Here is a 14,658-nt window from a genome sequence, read left to right on the forward strand (position 1 = left end):
TGGCATGGCAGGAAGTGGGAGGTTGACCCCTGCAATGACTGTCTACCTTGTGGCCCCACAATCAACAGAGCCTCAGCTGGCAGTTAAAACTTGGGGGACAGTGCCTGGGACAGGCCCTGAGCAACCAGGCTCCACCTGCAGCTTTCTGTGGAGAGGAGCTGAACTTCCTCTACAAGATTCTGGATTCTACCTTGAGAATGAAGTAAATTAGAAACAATAAATGGGCACTGTCCCATGCAATGTGACACCCAGTGCAGGGTTTGTCCTGAGAATATTCTTCCATGCTTCTCAGGTTCTTACAGGAGAGCTTTGTCCTTTAGATGAAGAAAGAAGCTCTCAGACATATTGGCATGTTTCTTTATTTCTCCTAAGATAGCTGAGGACATCAAATTAAGAATCAAATCATATACCTGCCACCTTCAGCAGAAAACTGGGGACACAGGATTACACTTAAATCAACAAGTTCATTGTGGAAGCTTTCTTGTTTTTGGAGGTGGAGAGCCAAAGTCTTGGGTGCAGAGTCCTGATGATATCTTGCCTTCTGCACAAGCTTGCCTGCCTGGGACCAGAAAGCAGCCACAGTTACATGGATTTTAGTAAAAGAGTACCCTTCTCAAGTACAGGTGTCTTGCTAGACTCCACTTCCATTAGAGGAACAGCTCCAAGAGCTGGGATCCAAAGTTCAGTAGTATTCTCATTCAGAAGAAGGTCTTGGCAGAGTCAGCCAAATGTATTGAACATGTTAGCAATGTGACCTGAGCAAAAAAGTAATGAGTCCAGGAGGTGGCACCTCTGCACATTATTATGAAAGAACTGGGGCTTCTGTAGGGGCACAGGCAGTGTTACCTAAATCGGTGTAAGGGTATGGAATCACTTTCCACAGCAGGAGTTATCTAAGCTAAGACCGGGATCCATTCCCCCTGTGGCCTCGATCTTCACCTCTCTTGTGGCTATAGGAATCCAGAAGACTTCAGAATCAACAAAGAACAATTTGGGCTAATAGAAAAACCCAGCTCAACATGGACAAGTGAAAAATAAATCTGTTTTTGCCCATACTCCTAGCCATTCCAAACTTTCAAGGTGTCCATTTCCACTGTCTGTCTTCAGCCAGAGTGACCTTTTTGCATGTGAATGGCACAGGGAGGTCTGTGGTGGCCACGGGACAAGGCTCTTGGGTGAGGCTTCTACAAGGTGGGAAGACATCCTGCCAGCTCCAGAGGCACATTCCTTCAGAGGCTGTCATTCTACCTGGACAGCTGGCCTGGGAGAGCCAAGGGAGGCAGCCTGGGGCTCGCGTGGCAGCACTGAGCATGGACACATAATGCCCAGCAAAGGCATCATCAGAGCACCATAACTTTAGGGCTAGAAGGCAACTCAGAAGGAAATGTGTTTGCATATTTACTTATTTATCCTCACTGAGGACATGCTTAGAGAGAGGGTTAGAGGGAGAGAGAGAGAGAGAGAAAGTGAGAGGCATCAATGTGAGAGAGAAACATCAGCAACATTATATGTTGCCTTCCATACATGCCATGACTGGGAATCGAACCTACAACCCAGGTATGTGCCCTGACCAGGATTCAAACCAACAACCCTTCAGTGCACAGGATGACACTCAACCAACTGAGCCACTCTGGCTGGGCGATGGCAATGTGTTTACACTTGAAGAAACCTAGACCCAAAGCCTGGACAGTCAGAGCCAGGACTCATTAGCAGGTGTTCAGACTTCAGCTGCCGAGCTTGTCAGTAGCCCCTCTAGTCTCCTCCACTGCGTCACTTCTCCCAGAGTTCCACAATTAGGTGAGGATGCGTCTCCTTCAGGGCTCTGTAGAGATGATCTTTGCAGGCCCAGTCCCAGGACTTGCTGAAGCTGTACAGCTTCCTCATCTTGTCCGGATTGGTGGGCTCAGCCCGCACCCTCTCATACTGCTCCTCGCTCAGTACCTGTCCATGCAGCTTGTCTAGGATTGCATCCACCGAAGTCACTCGAGCCACCAGCTGTGCTCGATGTTGGTCCACAAAGTGCAGCAAGTCTGGGGCATCTGGGGGTGAAGGTGAGGCTGACAATGAATAAAGAAGGGCTCTCACCACAGCTTCTACATCTCATGCCCACCTGTAGTTCTTCACTCACCTGATCTGCATCCTTGGCTCCTCCCCCACCTATGAAAACACTGGACCAGCAGAGAGGCGCCTCTGCCTACTCTCAAATACCTGATGGAGTCATATTAGGTTGCCCATGGAAGGCGCCAGGCCTCCAAGGGCAGAAATAAGAGGGATGGGGACCAATCCCTTGTGAGGTGTGAAGAGTTCCCTTATTTCTCTCCTCCCTCCTTCCAGGACCAGGTAGCATACTCCAGAACTGCCATGGCTCCTGTGGTCTCTAACCCTGTTACTGACCTGTCAGGGCTTGAGAGACCAGAGTAGTTGCAGGTCTGAGGTCTCCTAGAGGAAAAGAGATATGAATAAGCATTAGTATCAGTGGTAGTTATTAACACAAGCGATAAGCCTTAAAAATCATACCCATGTCTCACTTCTGAGATTCTTCGATTCCTAGAAGTGGCTACAGACTAATTCTGATAGAAGTTGGAGTAAGCATTGCAAGGGCTCTTAGAGATTATGTAAGGGAATCCCTTCCATAAGCATATGGGGAAACTTCGGCCCAGAAGCCATGATCTTAGACAGAGAGACAGAGAGAGAGGGAAATTTCTTCCTCAACAATGCAGACATGGTTTAATTTAGTCTTGGCCTGAATGGAACCCTGGTGGAGAAATAACTGAGTCACTTACAAGATAGCTTCAACTATGAGATCTCCTTATTTTGAGCAGAAGGCTATCTCTTTGTCCTTGGCCTCTAGACTCACACTGTTCTGAATTTTGATATCAAAATCAAGATCAAGAATAACTTAGCACTAGGGTAATGGATGAATTTCAGTAGGAAAAAGAAACAACAACAAAGTAAGGGGGTTAAAAAATTATTTGCATAAGGAGAGAAAGGGGGAGTCCACAAAGCCCCTATGGACATGGCCTGAGGTTTTGAGCAGACCCAAATTCAGAGGGACCTGACTGTGGGAGGGAAGCCAACCAGGGGAGCTCTGGCTGTGGTGCTGGGAGCAGCGGTTCACTTGGATGGAGGGAGGAAGGCATTCCATGTCCTCCACGATGACTGGTCCTTATACTATCTATAAGGACCACGGCATGAGATATGTACATACATCATGTATTTAATCTTTCCAACAATCCTACAATATAGACAATATAACCCTCTTTTTATAAATGAAACTCGAATGAATTAAGTAATTTTCCCAAGATCACCGAGCAAGTAAGTGCCACAATAAGATTCAAACGAGGTCTGATGCTGGGGCTGATTAGTCCACACCTGTCATTGCACCCAAGCCAAGACTGAGTCACAACCATTCTCTTTCTCTGCACTGGGAAGCCTGTCTGTAGTAGCTCAGAAGGTAGATTCACATATTTCAACAGTGAACATGGTCTGGTTTTTCCTAGAAGGACTTTTTAGGGGAGTTATTTCTTGTGAGTGTTGGTGCTGCTTTAAGAGACTGTAAAATTGCATTCATTCCTGAAAGTTCATTGTTTGATTCCCTCTTGACTACTTGGAAATATCTGAGTGCTCCAGGGTAGTGTATGTGCTATTGCCTTAATTGGCTTAATTCATACAACCATATAACCATATAGTTATTACTAGAAGCCCAGTGCACAAAATTCGTGCAAGGAGGTGGATTGTTCCTCAGCCCAGCCTGTACCCTCTCCAATCTGGGACTCCCACCAGGATCGAGTCTAAACGGGCAGTTGGACATCCCTCTCACAATCCAGGACTGCTGGCTCCCAACTGCTTGCCTGCCTGCCTTCCTGATTGTCCCTAACTGCTTCTGCCTGCCAGCCTGATCACTCCCTAACTACTCCGCTGCTGTGGATAACGGATTGGTGTCCTACACTGGTTACTGCAGATTGTAGATGAGAGTTTTATTTTTATATATTGTTTGGCCACTGACCATTTGTATATTTAGTCTCTTAGATGATCAGTGAACATTTATTGCCTCAATGATCAAAATCATGTTGACTTTTAATGATTGACTTTAGTGTATGTGCTATTGCCTTAATTGGTGGTGGTTTGCAGGCCAGCCACGCCCCCTGGCAACCCAAGCAGAGGCCCTGGTATCTGGAATTTATTTTCTTCATGTACCTCATGAGGGAGAGAGAGAGAGAGAGAAAGGGCTGGTGCTCAACGCTGCCAGCCTGGTTGATGCTTAACTGCTCCCCTGCCACCCTGTTTGCCCCCAACTTCCGTCCTCTGCCAGCCTGGTCACCCCTAACTGCCCTCTCCTGCAGGGTTGATCACCTCCAACTGCCCTCCCTTGCAAGCCTGGTCCCTCTCAACTGACCTCCCTTGCAGGCCTGGTCCCTCTCAACTGCCCTCCCTTGCAGGCCGGGTGCCTCCCAACTGCCCTCTCTTGCTGGCCATCTTGTGGTGGCCATCTTGTGTCCACATGGGGGCAGGATCTTTGACCACATGGTGGCAGACATATTGTGTGTTGGATAAGGTGACCAGATCGTCCCGCTTTTGGTGGGACAGTCCCGATTTTTAACAATTTGTCCTGTGTCCCATGGCGTTTTAAAGAAGTCCCTATCTCTCCAAAAATGGGACTTTTTAAAAACGCCGTGGGACGCGGGACAAATTGTTAAAAATTGGGACTGTCCCGCCAAAAGCGGGACGATCTGGTCACCTTAGTGTTGGAGTGATGGTCAATCTGCATATTACTCTTTTATTAGATAGGATAGAGGCCTGGTGCACGGGTGGGGGCCAGCTGGTTTGCCCTGAAGGGTGTCCCGGATCAGGGTGGGGGTTCCCTTGGGGCATGGGGCGGCCTGAGCGAGGGGCCTGTGGTGGTTTGCAGGCCAGCCACGCTCCCTGGCAACCCAAGCAGAGGCCCTGGTATCTGGAATTTATTTTCCTTCTATAATTGAAACTTTGTAGCTTGAGTGGAGGCTTAGGCCTGCAACAGCTATCGGAAAGCTTGGCTTGCTCTGTTACCTGGGAAACCTTGCTCTCTGTGGCTGTAGCCATCTTGGCTGGGGTTAATTTGCATACTTGCCCTGATTGGCTGGTGGGCATGGCTTGGCTGGTGGGCATGTCTTGTGTAGCAGGGTGATGGTTAATTTGCATATTATCCTTTTATTAGAGAGGATTTCTTCATCTTATGTCCAATCTATTATGAGAAACTTTGCCAAATGCCTTGTGGGTTTTAAAATCTGTTAAATCAAGGGCAGTGTAGAGACACCATGGTGCATGGGACAGGGAATGGAGCTTAAAGTCAGATTAACTTGAGTTATGTCAACTGTTATATAACTACAAAAAGTCACTTCCCTGGGCTATTTCTTCTCATCAGCAAATTGTGATATCTCTCTCTGTCTTTCACACACACACACACACACACACACACACACACACACACACACACCAACACACACACCACACACACAGAGGCAGACTCTTTTATTGACTTTCTGTTTCCCACCACTGAGCTGCTTGGACTTGTCTTGACTTTACCTGATTTCACCACAGCCTCCCATACCACAGTCTCATCATTTTTGCTTTTAATCTGCAGCTGAATCCCTGACCCCAAATGACCAACGTAGAACTCAGAGAAGAGCTGGGGTTTCCCAGGGCTTCGATAGCAGAGCTCCAGTTCCTGTAGAAAAAGTGGTGATGTGAGAAGCCAACCTTCATCCTGCAAGTGAGGTGTCTCCCCACCTGACACCTTCTTGGCCCTGCTCAGCCCCATGGGGACCCTTGCATGATCTCTACTGAAATTAATGCCATCTCAGGCACTACTCTCTTCTTCATTTTCCACAAATCCTAACTCAGAAGGAAGAGGATATGGCTGGGTACCCCATGGATGAGTCAGGACTCCTCTCTAATGTAGTGTTCACACATCTTAAACCAGATCCTTCTCCCTCCATCTTGAATCAGATCCTGTGGGAAGCCGCCCATTGTCTTTACTAGCAGAGAGGTGTGGACAAGGAACCCAGAAGGCTGGTGACCCTTGAGCTCTGGCAAAGGTCAGAGCAGTACACCCACTGTTTAGTCCAGACAATGGTAGCTGAAGCAACTTTCCTAACAGACAGTCATGTAAATCCTTACTGATAGGATAGTCTGCCTGTTACTGGAAATTGCCTGCCTAAGGGCTATAGGTATATCCCAAATTGAATAAAAGGATGGCAAGGCCAGAGCACAAGCTGAGTCCTTCCTCTTGAGTTGGGCTCCAGCCTGGTACCCCAATATTTCCAAATTATTATTTCTTGTCTGTTCTCTTTCATTTGTATGTGGCCCCTCTTCCAGAGCCCGAACCCTGAACCACACAGGATGTGGGTCAATTCACAAGATTCTTCTTCCTCCACCTCTTCTATCTTGAACCCAAATTCACATGTCTCCAGCCCAAAGCCTGTCTTCTCAATGTATCCTAAGCTTGACCCACTTTCAATCAATAGAAAATTTATATTCATCCCCTTTGCTAAATCACATTCAAGACCACTCTTGATTCCCAACTGTCTTCCAAAAATGATCTCTTCCCATTTCCCCCACACTCAGTAAATGGCACCACCACCCACTGAGCACTCATGTTCCAGATTCAGTCTTCATCCTTAACTCCTACCTTTCGCTTTCATAAGCCAAGTCCTATTGGCTGTACCTGCAACATATACCCTCAGTCCATCCATTTATCTTCATCTCAGCTGCTTCTTCTCTAATCAAGGCAGCTGTAGCTCCTCCTATACCATAGCAACAGTCTTTTGTTTTCTCTCTTGTCTTCTTATCACCCATTCTTACCCAGCAGCCAGAGGCATCTCTGTGAAACTAAAGCAGGTCTTGCAACAACCTCTGAGATCTTGTCATTGCATTTCAAACAAAATCCAAACTCCACATCAGGGCAACATAGTTGATGGGCCCTAGGAAACCTCTGTCTCTTGTGTGACCCCACCTTACTTCTCTCTTTGCTACACTCATTAAGCTCTGCCATACTGTCCTCCTATTTGTCATGTGGAGGTATCAAGGGTGCCTGCTCCTCTGTCCTCTGGACCTGAAGTGCTCTGTTACAAATATTCACCTCCCAGGACCCTTCTTGTCACTCAGGTCTCAGCTTATATGTCACTACTCAGCAGCTCTTCCCCTGACCACCTAGTACAGGCGTCCTCAAACTACGGCCTGCGGGCCACATGCGGGTGTTTTTGCCATTTTGTTTTTTTACTTCAAAATAAGATATGTGCAGTGTGCATAGGAATTTGTTCATAGTTTTTTTTTAAACTATAGTCCGGCCCTCCAGCGGTCTGAGGGACAGTGAACTGGCCCCCAGTTTAAAAAGTTTGAGGACCCCTGATAGTATAAAGTAGTCTAAGTGACTCCCTTAAGTGGCAGAGTTGTGTTTTCCTCATAGCACTTCATGGTTCTTGGTCCATTTCTTTAATTATGAAGGTCTCATTCACCAGAATGTCATCTTTCCAAGGGCAGGGCCTTTCTGTCTTGTTCACTGGACTATCACAAATGAAGACAGCACATGGGTGTCACTGGATAATGTGTGATGAATGACTGAATCATGTCTCTCATCCCTTGTTAAGATCTGACACAGCAGGAAAATCTAAGGTATTCATTGTTGGATTCATGTTTCTCAACTCAAAAGATACATAACATTTCCTCATTACTCCTGGAAATGTATTCTATCTGTCATTGTCACTTAAAGTGGTCCAAGGACTCATCTCAGAATAGAAGAAAAAGAAAGGATTGACTCTAGTTCAACAACAGACTACCATTCAAGTGAAACTCTGATTCTCAGCAGCAAAATCTTGGCAATGGTGATCATTTGGATATCATGGGTGAATGTCCAGTGGCCTGATGTCATTCACTTTTGGTGAAAAGGAGAGACTGAGAAAGGATAAGAGACAGCCCCTGATGTCCAGACCTGATGTGATGCTCACAGCTAGACCTCATTGTTATTACGAATGAATCTGATGCTGCCATCTCTGCTGTGTTGTCCTCCTGTTGGACATATACAATCTCACAATCGCCAAACATCCCCCCACTGCAAAATTGACTATTTCAGCAACTATATCTTTACAATTGTGGTGCCTGCCCTTCTTAGAGAGAAAATGTGTAGAGGTTCCCAATCATAGAATTGCCCTACCTCCTTAGAATACCAGATCTAGACAAAATCTCTATTTCCTTAGATCTTCCCCCAAATTACCCAACTAAGGCCCACATCCTGAAATAGGTTCTTTCTGAGTCTCTTAATCTGAGTGGGTCCCATGGTTCTCATTGGTGTGGGTTCTCTCACTGCAATGAGTAACAACTCCAATGTTTTCAGCTACGGGTGTGCTCCTGGTGGTTTTGCTTGGAGAGCATTGACACCCTATAGCCCAACACTTCTCAGTTCCCCTAAGTCAGTCCCCAGTTTTGTTGCTATCCTGAATGTAACCCTTTCTCCTACTATTGACTTTTCTCCCAATTTTTGTAGGATTCCTGCTCACTCCAAATCCCACTCACTGTCTGCCAAACCCCAATTGGGCGTGTCCCTTGGAAAGCTCTGAGACCCGACCCACAGGTATTCCCAAGCATGACTTCTGACCTTAGGGAGGAGGAATATCTGGACTGCTCACCTCAGGCAGTATTTCCATTTTCTGTGAACCAGACACAATATATCGGGAGCCTATGTGGAGCGGAGTCAGCGGGGGTGGCTTGTGTATTTGCACAAACTGGAACTTCTTTTTCTCATTATTTATGGCCTAAGGAGCATAAAGAACACTGATCAAGGGAGGAGGCCTCTGGGTCTCCCTCAGAGATTCCACCCTTTGGACTCTGATCTGAACAAAGTGAGGTGGGGCTTCACATGTTGATTTTGGTTGGGGGGTGGGCTACACCACCCATGAACTCCCCTTCCTCATCCTCCATAACTGCTGCACAGAGATCCCCATACTTGGCTTGTATTATGTTCAGGGTGGGAATTGGAGCATTGCAAGAGAATAAGTGAGAAGGGAGAAGTGGGTATACCTCTGGCCATGGAGCCCTCCCATCCTTCTGACTCCTGGGAAGAGATTGCAAAAGGGTGTCCAGCAATGAGTAATGGAGCAGTGAGCCCAGTTGGGGGAGGCTTTAGGGACCTAGGAGAGCAGTCCATGTCCTATCCTTATGCCCAGTTGACCCATCTAGGGGCTCTCTGGATGCACGTCATGTCTTTGTCAGCCTACCCTGGCCTGACTTTCTGGCTATTGGAGTACCTTTTCAATGGTGCAGTCGCTGGGGATTAGGTAGAGGTGGAAGTTGACTTCCTCAGGATGGAGGCGATGATAGAGAAGCACGTTGGAGATGACAGGGATGCTCAGGAAAGAGTGGATCTTTCTCAGTAGAACTCCCATGGGCGAGAAGCTGGGGTTCTCAAGGACTATGTAATGTGGCTCCACCCTTGTTGGCTTCTCCAGAAGTATCCCATCCTCTTTAAAGTGGGCTACTTGGAACCATGAGATGTCCACATGTTCCGCTGTGGAAAAATGGATTTGAGAGATGAGTACTTAGTGCCCTCACTGAGTCAGGCTTGACTGGGGCAGTTTGGTCCTTGGGCAGAGGTTCAGTGGCTTTTGTAGGACCCAGCAGGGAAGGCAGTGTGCCTGTGTCTGGAGCCTTTTGGGGTTGTGGTCAATAGGTTTTCTCCAGTTGGAGCACGGCTGGAATCTTCTTAAGCCAAATCTATACACCCCGCCCCTCCCCCCACCTCCCCAGGTCCTTGAGCTGGGAAAGATATGGATCCCATGGTTATCTGTGTTACTGTGTATTCTGTAACTTTGAGGGCCATTGAGTAATGCTGGCAGGTGTCTCTCCAGGCAGATAGAAACAAGGAGAAAGAGAGTCGGAAATGAAGTGACCAAGGTAATGGACATTTGCTGTGTTTGGTCACCCACCATGTTCATATTCTTCTTTTTGTGAAGAAACTCCTCCTCCATCATTGTGTGGGTCTTGGCAAAATACAAGCTGGGTCTCCCACATGGGAAGCTTGTGATACAGATGTGTGACCAAGACTTGACTAAATGGATGCTCCTAACCAGGGCCTTGATCTAGAGGTGATGAAGCACAGATGAAAAGACAGAGGTTCTTTTGGCAGCAGCAATGGGGTCAAGAGACCAGCAGCCACCATGGCAGGAGGGCTCTTCAGTGGCTGTGTCTGCCCTAGAGGTCTCTCTGTATTTTTCCTGTTTGGACCTTGGCTGTGTTCTTGTTTTCCCAAGTCTTTGGTCACTGCCTTTTTTCTTTTTTTTTTTCTCTGTAAGTCTTTTTGCCTAATTGTTTCTTAAGTCTGTGAGCTACTCAATAATCTTTTTATACATTTCTTTTCTACCCAAATGAGCCTTAGTCTGCATGGGCACCAATCAGCATATGTAGATTGACTTAATATCAGGAGGAGCCTTGGAGACTGCTACTTAACTTTACTGATTTATTAAGTGCTTAAAAATATTTAAAAAATTTTTGTTGTTAATCCTCATCCAAAGATATTTTTTTCCCATTGATTTTTAGAAAGAGTGGAGGGAAGGGGAGAGACAGAGAGAAACGTCAATGTGGGAGAAACACATCAATTGGTTGCCTCCCACTTGTCCCAACTGGCACTGGGGATTGAGTTTGCAACTGAGGTACATGCCCCTGACCAGAATCAAACCTGAGACCCTTCAGTCCGAGGCTGGTGCTCAAACCACTGAGCCAAATGGGTTAGGTATATTAGTTGCCTTTTTTGCATGAAAAATAGTATCACATGGTGGCGTATATCACCTGACAAAATACAGAAGTATTTACCTCCGATCTCACTAAACAGTATAGCTATTATTTCCGTCTTTCCCTTTTCCATTAGTCTTTCTCTGTAGCAACACCTTTTCGTGTTTTCACTTTGGTCATGTGGCTTTGTCTCCTGCCTTTCCCACACTGGTTTAAATTGTCGCAAGCGCCTGTGGGCTTTTCTAGTGACTGCAGTACATGATCCCTGCTAGTGGATGTAGCATCCCTCATTCACCACTTTCTTCTGGTTTCAGCGTTGGGGTTGCATCCACTTTTTCGCCATGATGAATAGTACTGCAATGCCCATGTTTCTGCAGAGAACTTTTCTATTTCCCTTGAGCTACTACCTTGGAATTGGTAAGTCCCAAGGAATGAGAAACGTGTGTGGAAGGATGTGAGCAATTCTAGGACTTGCCAGGTTTTGCCAAATTGCTTCTCCATGAAATGATGCACTTTGCATTGCTTTGGAGACACTAAGTGTTGTTACCTTGTCTTACGCAAATTGAAATGTTCTCACGTGTTATCGGGTGAACTGAAGCTCCTGGAGGGAAGTGCTTTACGAAAGGTCACGAGTCACCTACAGCCTTTGGGTGAGATCCGTGCTCTCAGAGCACAGTTTGCAGCACTGCAGACACTCTGTGCCTGAATTCTGTTTCATTTTAAAAATTATTGTTATTATGATGATGATCATTATTATTATTTGTGTGTGTGTGTGTGCCTGAATTCTGGAAGGTGCTGTGTGTGCCTCCAACTTGCCTTCTTTCTAGGATGACCCATTGTCCTGGCTATCTCACACCTCCCTCCCTACTGTTTTACTGCTGACTCTTCACTAGTTACCATTCCCTACTGACCCTGTGTACCAAGCCAGGTGCCCCTGGACCCTGGAGTCTCTCCCCTTGGGATTGGCCTCTGTTGCTCCTGTGCCCGTGCTCTCCTCCTGATGGGCAGCTTGTATTGTTTACTTAATCTTGTGGTCTCAACAAATGAGCCTCTTGGAGTCTGGGCAGTTCTTTGCTGTTTTAGTTTTCTCATTCTATTTTTTTGTTTCTACTAATTTGTAAATTCTTCTTCTTATATACATACGTATTTTTTGACTGAGGACCCTAATATTATAGTGTGTGTACTTAAAGTCTAAAGTAAACCTATGCCTGAACCTGGAGGTGATACTGAATGGATTAAACTTCTGGAAGTGGGCTATAATCCTACTTAATGAAAGGTTAATAGGCAAATGTCCCCTCGGGAGTTCGACTGGGAGACCAGGAGTTTGATCACTCGCTATGATGTGCATTGACCACCAGGGGGCAGCGCGGAACATGGCAGGTGACTAGCGGTGGCGGGGCGGTGCTGAGGGAGTGAGGAAAGGAGGAGGTGGAGAGGTGGGGAGGCGGGGAACCTAATCCTCCCTGATCACCGGCTAGGCCTAGGGACCTACCCATTCACGATTTTCATGCACCAGGCCTCTTGTTTAATATATCAATCTATACAATTATGCATTGCTGAACTATGGGGATATGGTCTGAGAAATGCATCTTTCAGAAATTTAATCATTGTTCAAATATCATAGAGTACATGTACACAAACCTAGATGGTGTAGCCTACTACACACCTAGTCTATATAGACTACCACCATTGTATATGTTTTCTGTCATTGACCAAACCATTGACATGTAATACATGACTGTAAATGAAACATTAAAATTATATGTCTCTTTATTATCTAAATGAACTATACATATCATAAAAGTGCTTGTAACTGATATAAGCTGTAACATGAATTGTTTATTAAATCATCTATATATATAAAAGCCTAAATGACTGAATGACCGAACGAATGAACAACTGGTCATTATGATACACACTGACCACCAGGGGGCAGACGTTCACTGCAGGAGCTGCCCCTTCATGGTCAGTGTGCTCCCACAGCCAACCTCCTGTGGCCCCACCCCCTGGCTGGCCCGATCGGCCCCGAGACCCATTTGGGGTGGGGAGACAATCCCAATTGGCCCCTATCGCTGGCTAGGCCGAGGGATCCCACCTGTGCATGAATTCATGCACTGGGCCTCTAGTTCTATCATAATTAAAGTTCCTGTCTGAATCACGATTTGACATAGGGAACTGAATCAGGTTCTTCCAACTGTCACATAAAATTCATAGACATTACTTCTGTGGCAGCCAACGTCATCTGGGGTGCATCTCATGGCACTCATGGCCTGGACTGGGAAGCCTGTGTTGCCTCAGCCTGCACATGCGCAGGCCCATTACTTGACTCTGTGTCCAACACTGGCTGACGTTGTCAGGTCACTTATGGTCTCAAAAAGTGGAGAATTTCTCTTTCCTGATCAGGACAGAAATATTTTAGCATTTTAACCCAGAAGGCAGTTCTAATGTGGCCTTCACCCTCCTTATGAATTATACACTAAGACCTTTGTATTCTTTAGCACTCTACTTGCTATTTCTGTTGACATTTTAGTTTTCTCTCTCTCTTTAAACTCCCCACACATTAGACATTAGTACTGCTGCTTTACCCTGTTGTGTGTCAGTATCTTTGCTGATTATTTCATCTTGTACCACACATCTTCTGTATGAGATCATTTTGTGGAAAGATATCTTGGTTTTAGTTTGTTTTAAAATGTCTATTTCACCTACTTCTTAAACAATAATTTTTCTGTGGTTGTAATTCTTGATTAACAGTTATTTGCTTAATACTTTGTGGTTTTCATTCCATTGTCTTCTGTGGCCTTCCATTGTTACTGTTCAAAATCAGTTGTCATCCTAATTGCAGTACCTTGCTCCATTATCTTTGTGGCTGCTGTGAAAACCTGCCCTTAGATGTCTGTATTCTGTAGAGTCACTTCAGTGGGTCTAGTGCTGATTTCTCTCTGTTCCTCTTTCCTGCTTTGAATTTTTGGGATTTCTCCTTATAGCAATTATAGAAATTTATTGGAAATTTTCTCTTTGAATATTACGATTTCCATTGTCTCTATAGTATCCTTCTAGAATTCTGATTAGATATATACTAGGCCTCTTGATATCTCCCATGTCACTTAATCTTTTCTTATCTATACTTTATCTATCATATTTTCTGTCAATTTAGCTTATTTTCAAACTTGATTTATGATTTTTAGTGGTTTATTGTTTCTTGCTCATATTTTAAGTAAGGCTATTTTAGTAAGTATAAGAAACATACTTATTTAGCAATCTCCTTTTGATAACTTAAATGTCTGAGGTCTTTTTTTTTAAAATATGGAATGTTTCATGAATTGGCGTGTCATCCTTATGCAGGGGCCATGCTAATCTTCTCTGTATCATTCCAGTGTTAGTATATGTGCTGCCGAAGCGAGCACTGTCTGAGGTGTTTATGGGACTGATATCTGGTTGAGGTTTCTGTTGGTTTTCAGTGCTTTAGAGGTTTTTGACTGTTAAATTTATATTTTTTGGAACTTTTTCTGTGGGAAGTCTTTGGAGGTGGGAGAGGTTCGGATAACCATGTAACTCTATGACTATATCTCTTACAAAAATGCCCTTCTTTTGTGGCTTGAGCTCTCATATGGAGTCTGGTGACATGGTTTCTCCTCCTTGCCTGTAGCAGTAGCAATGACTTCCCATTTGTTGTTAATTTTTAGGTGCCCCAACCTTTCTTGTTCGTTCACTTAGCCTTACTTTGCAAATGGTCTTGTCTTTGAAAAGTCTCCTCAAAAATCTGTGATGAATATATCATATATTTTCTGTTGGGACCCTGAATTATACAATCTATGTGAAGAGAACTTAATAAATAAATGATAGCTATTATTGTTATTGAGGAGACCCCTTCCTTCCTTCCTTCCTTCTTCCTTTCTTTCT

The 14,658-nt window shown here is 45.3% G+C and overlaps 1 protein-coding gene and 1 non-coding gene across 2 annotated transcripts in view; both read right to left on the reverse strand.

The window, feature by feature from the left end:
* Window positions 1-1,717: 1,717 nt before the first annotated feature.
* The window catches only part of LOC114228125 (NACHT, LRR and PYD domains-containing protein 1-like), a 38,277-nt gene continuing 25,336 nt past the window's right edge, over window positions 1,718-14,658 (reverse strand). Inside the window, 6 exon segments of the mRNA XM_054709371.1 lie at window positions 1,718-1,771; window positions 1,774-2,039; window positions 2,395-2,439; window positions 5,563-5,704; window positions 8,661-8,786; window positions 9,279-9,538. Coding sequence (XP_054565346.1) covers window positions 1,718-1,771; window positions 1,774-2,039; window positions 2,395-2,439; window positions 5,563-5,704; window positions 8,661-8,786; window positions 9,279-9,538 — 893 coding nt within the window.
* On the reverse strand, window positions 14,056-14,162 carry LOC114228135 (U6 spliceosomal RNA). The gene has a single exon (XR_003614234.2). It is a non-coding gene; the product is annotated as a U6 spliceosomal RNA (small nuclear RNA).

Source organism: Eptesicus fuscus, chromosome 20 (genome assembly GCF_027574615.1).
Source record: "Eptesicus fuscus isolate TK198812 chromosome 20, DD_ASM_mEF_20220401, whole genome shotgun sequence".
NCBI classification, from domain to species: Eukaryota; Metazoa; Chordata; class Mammalia; order Chiroptera; family Vespertilionidae; genus Eptesicus; species Eptesicus fuscus.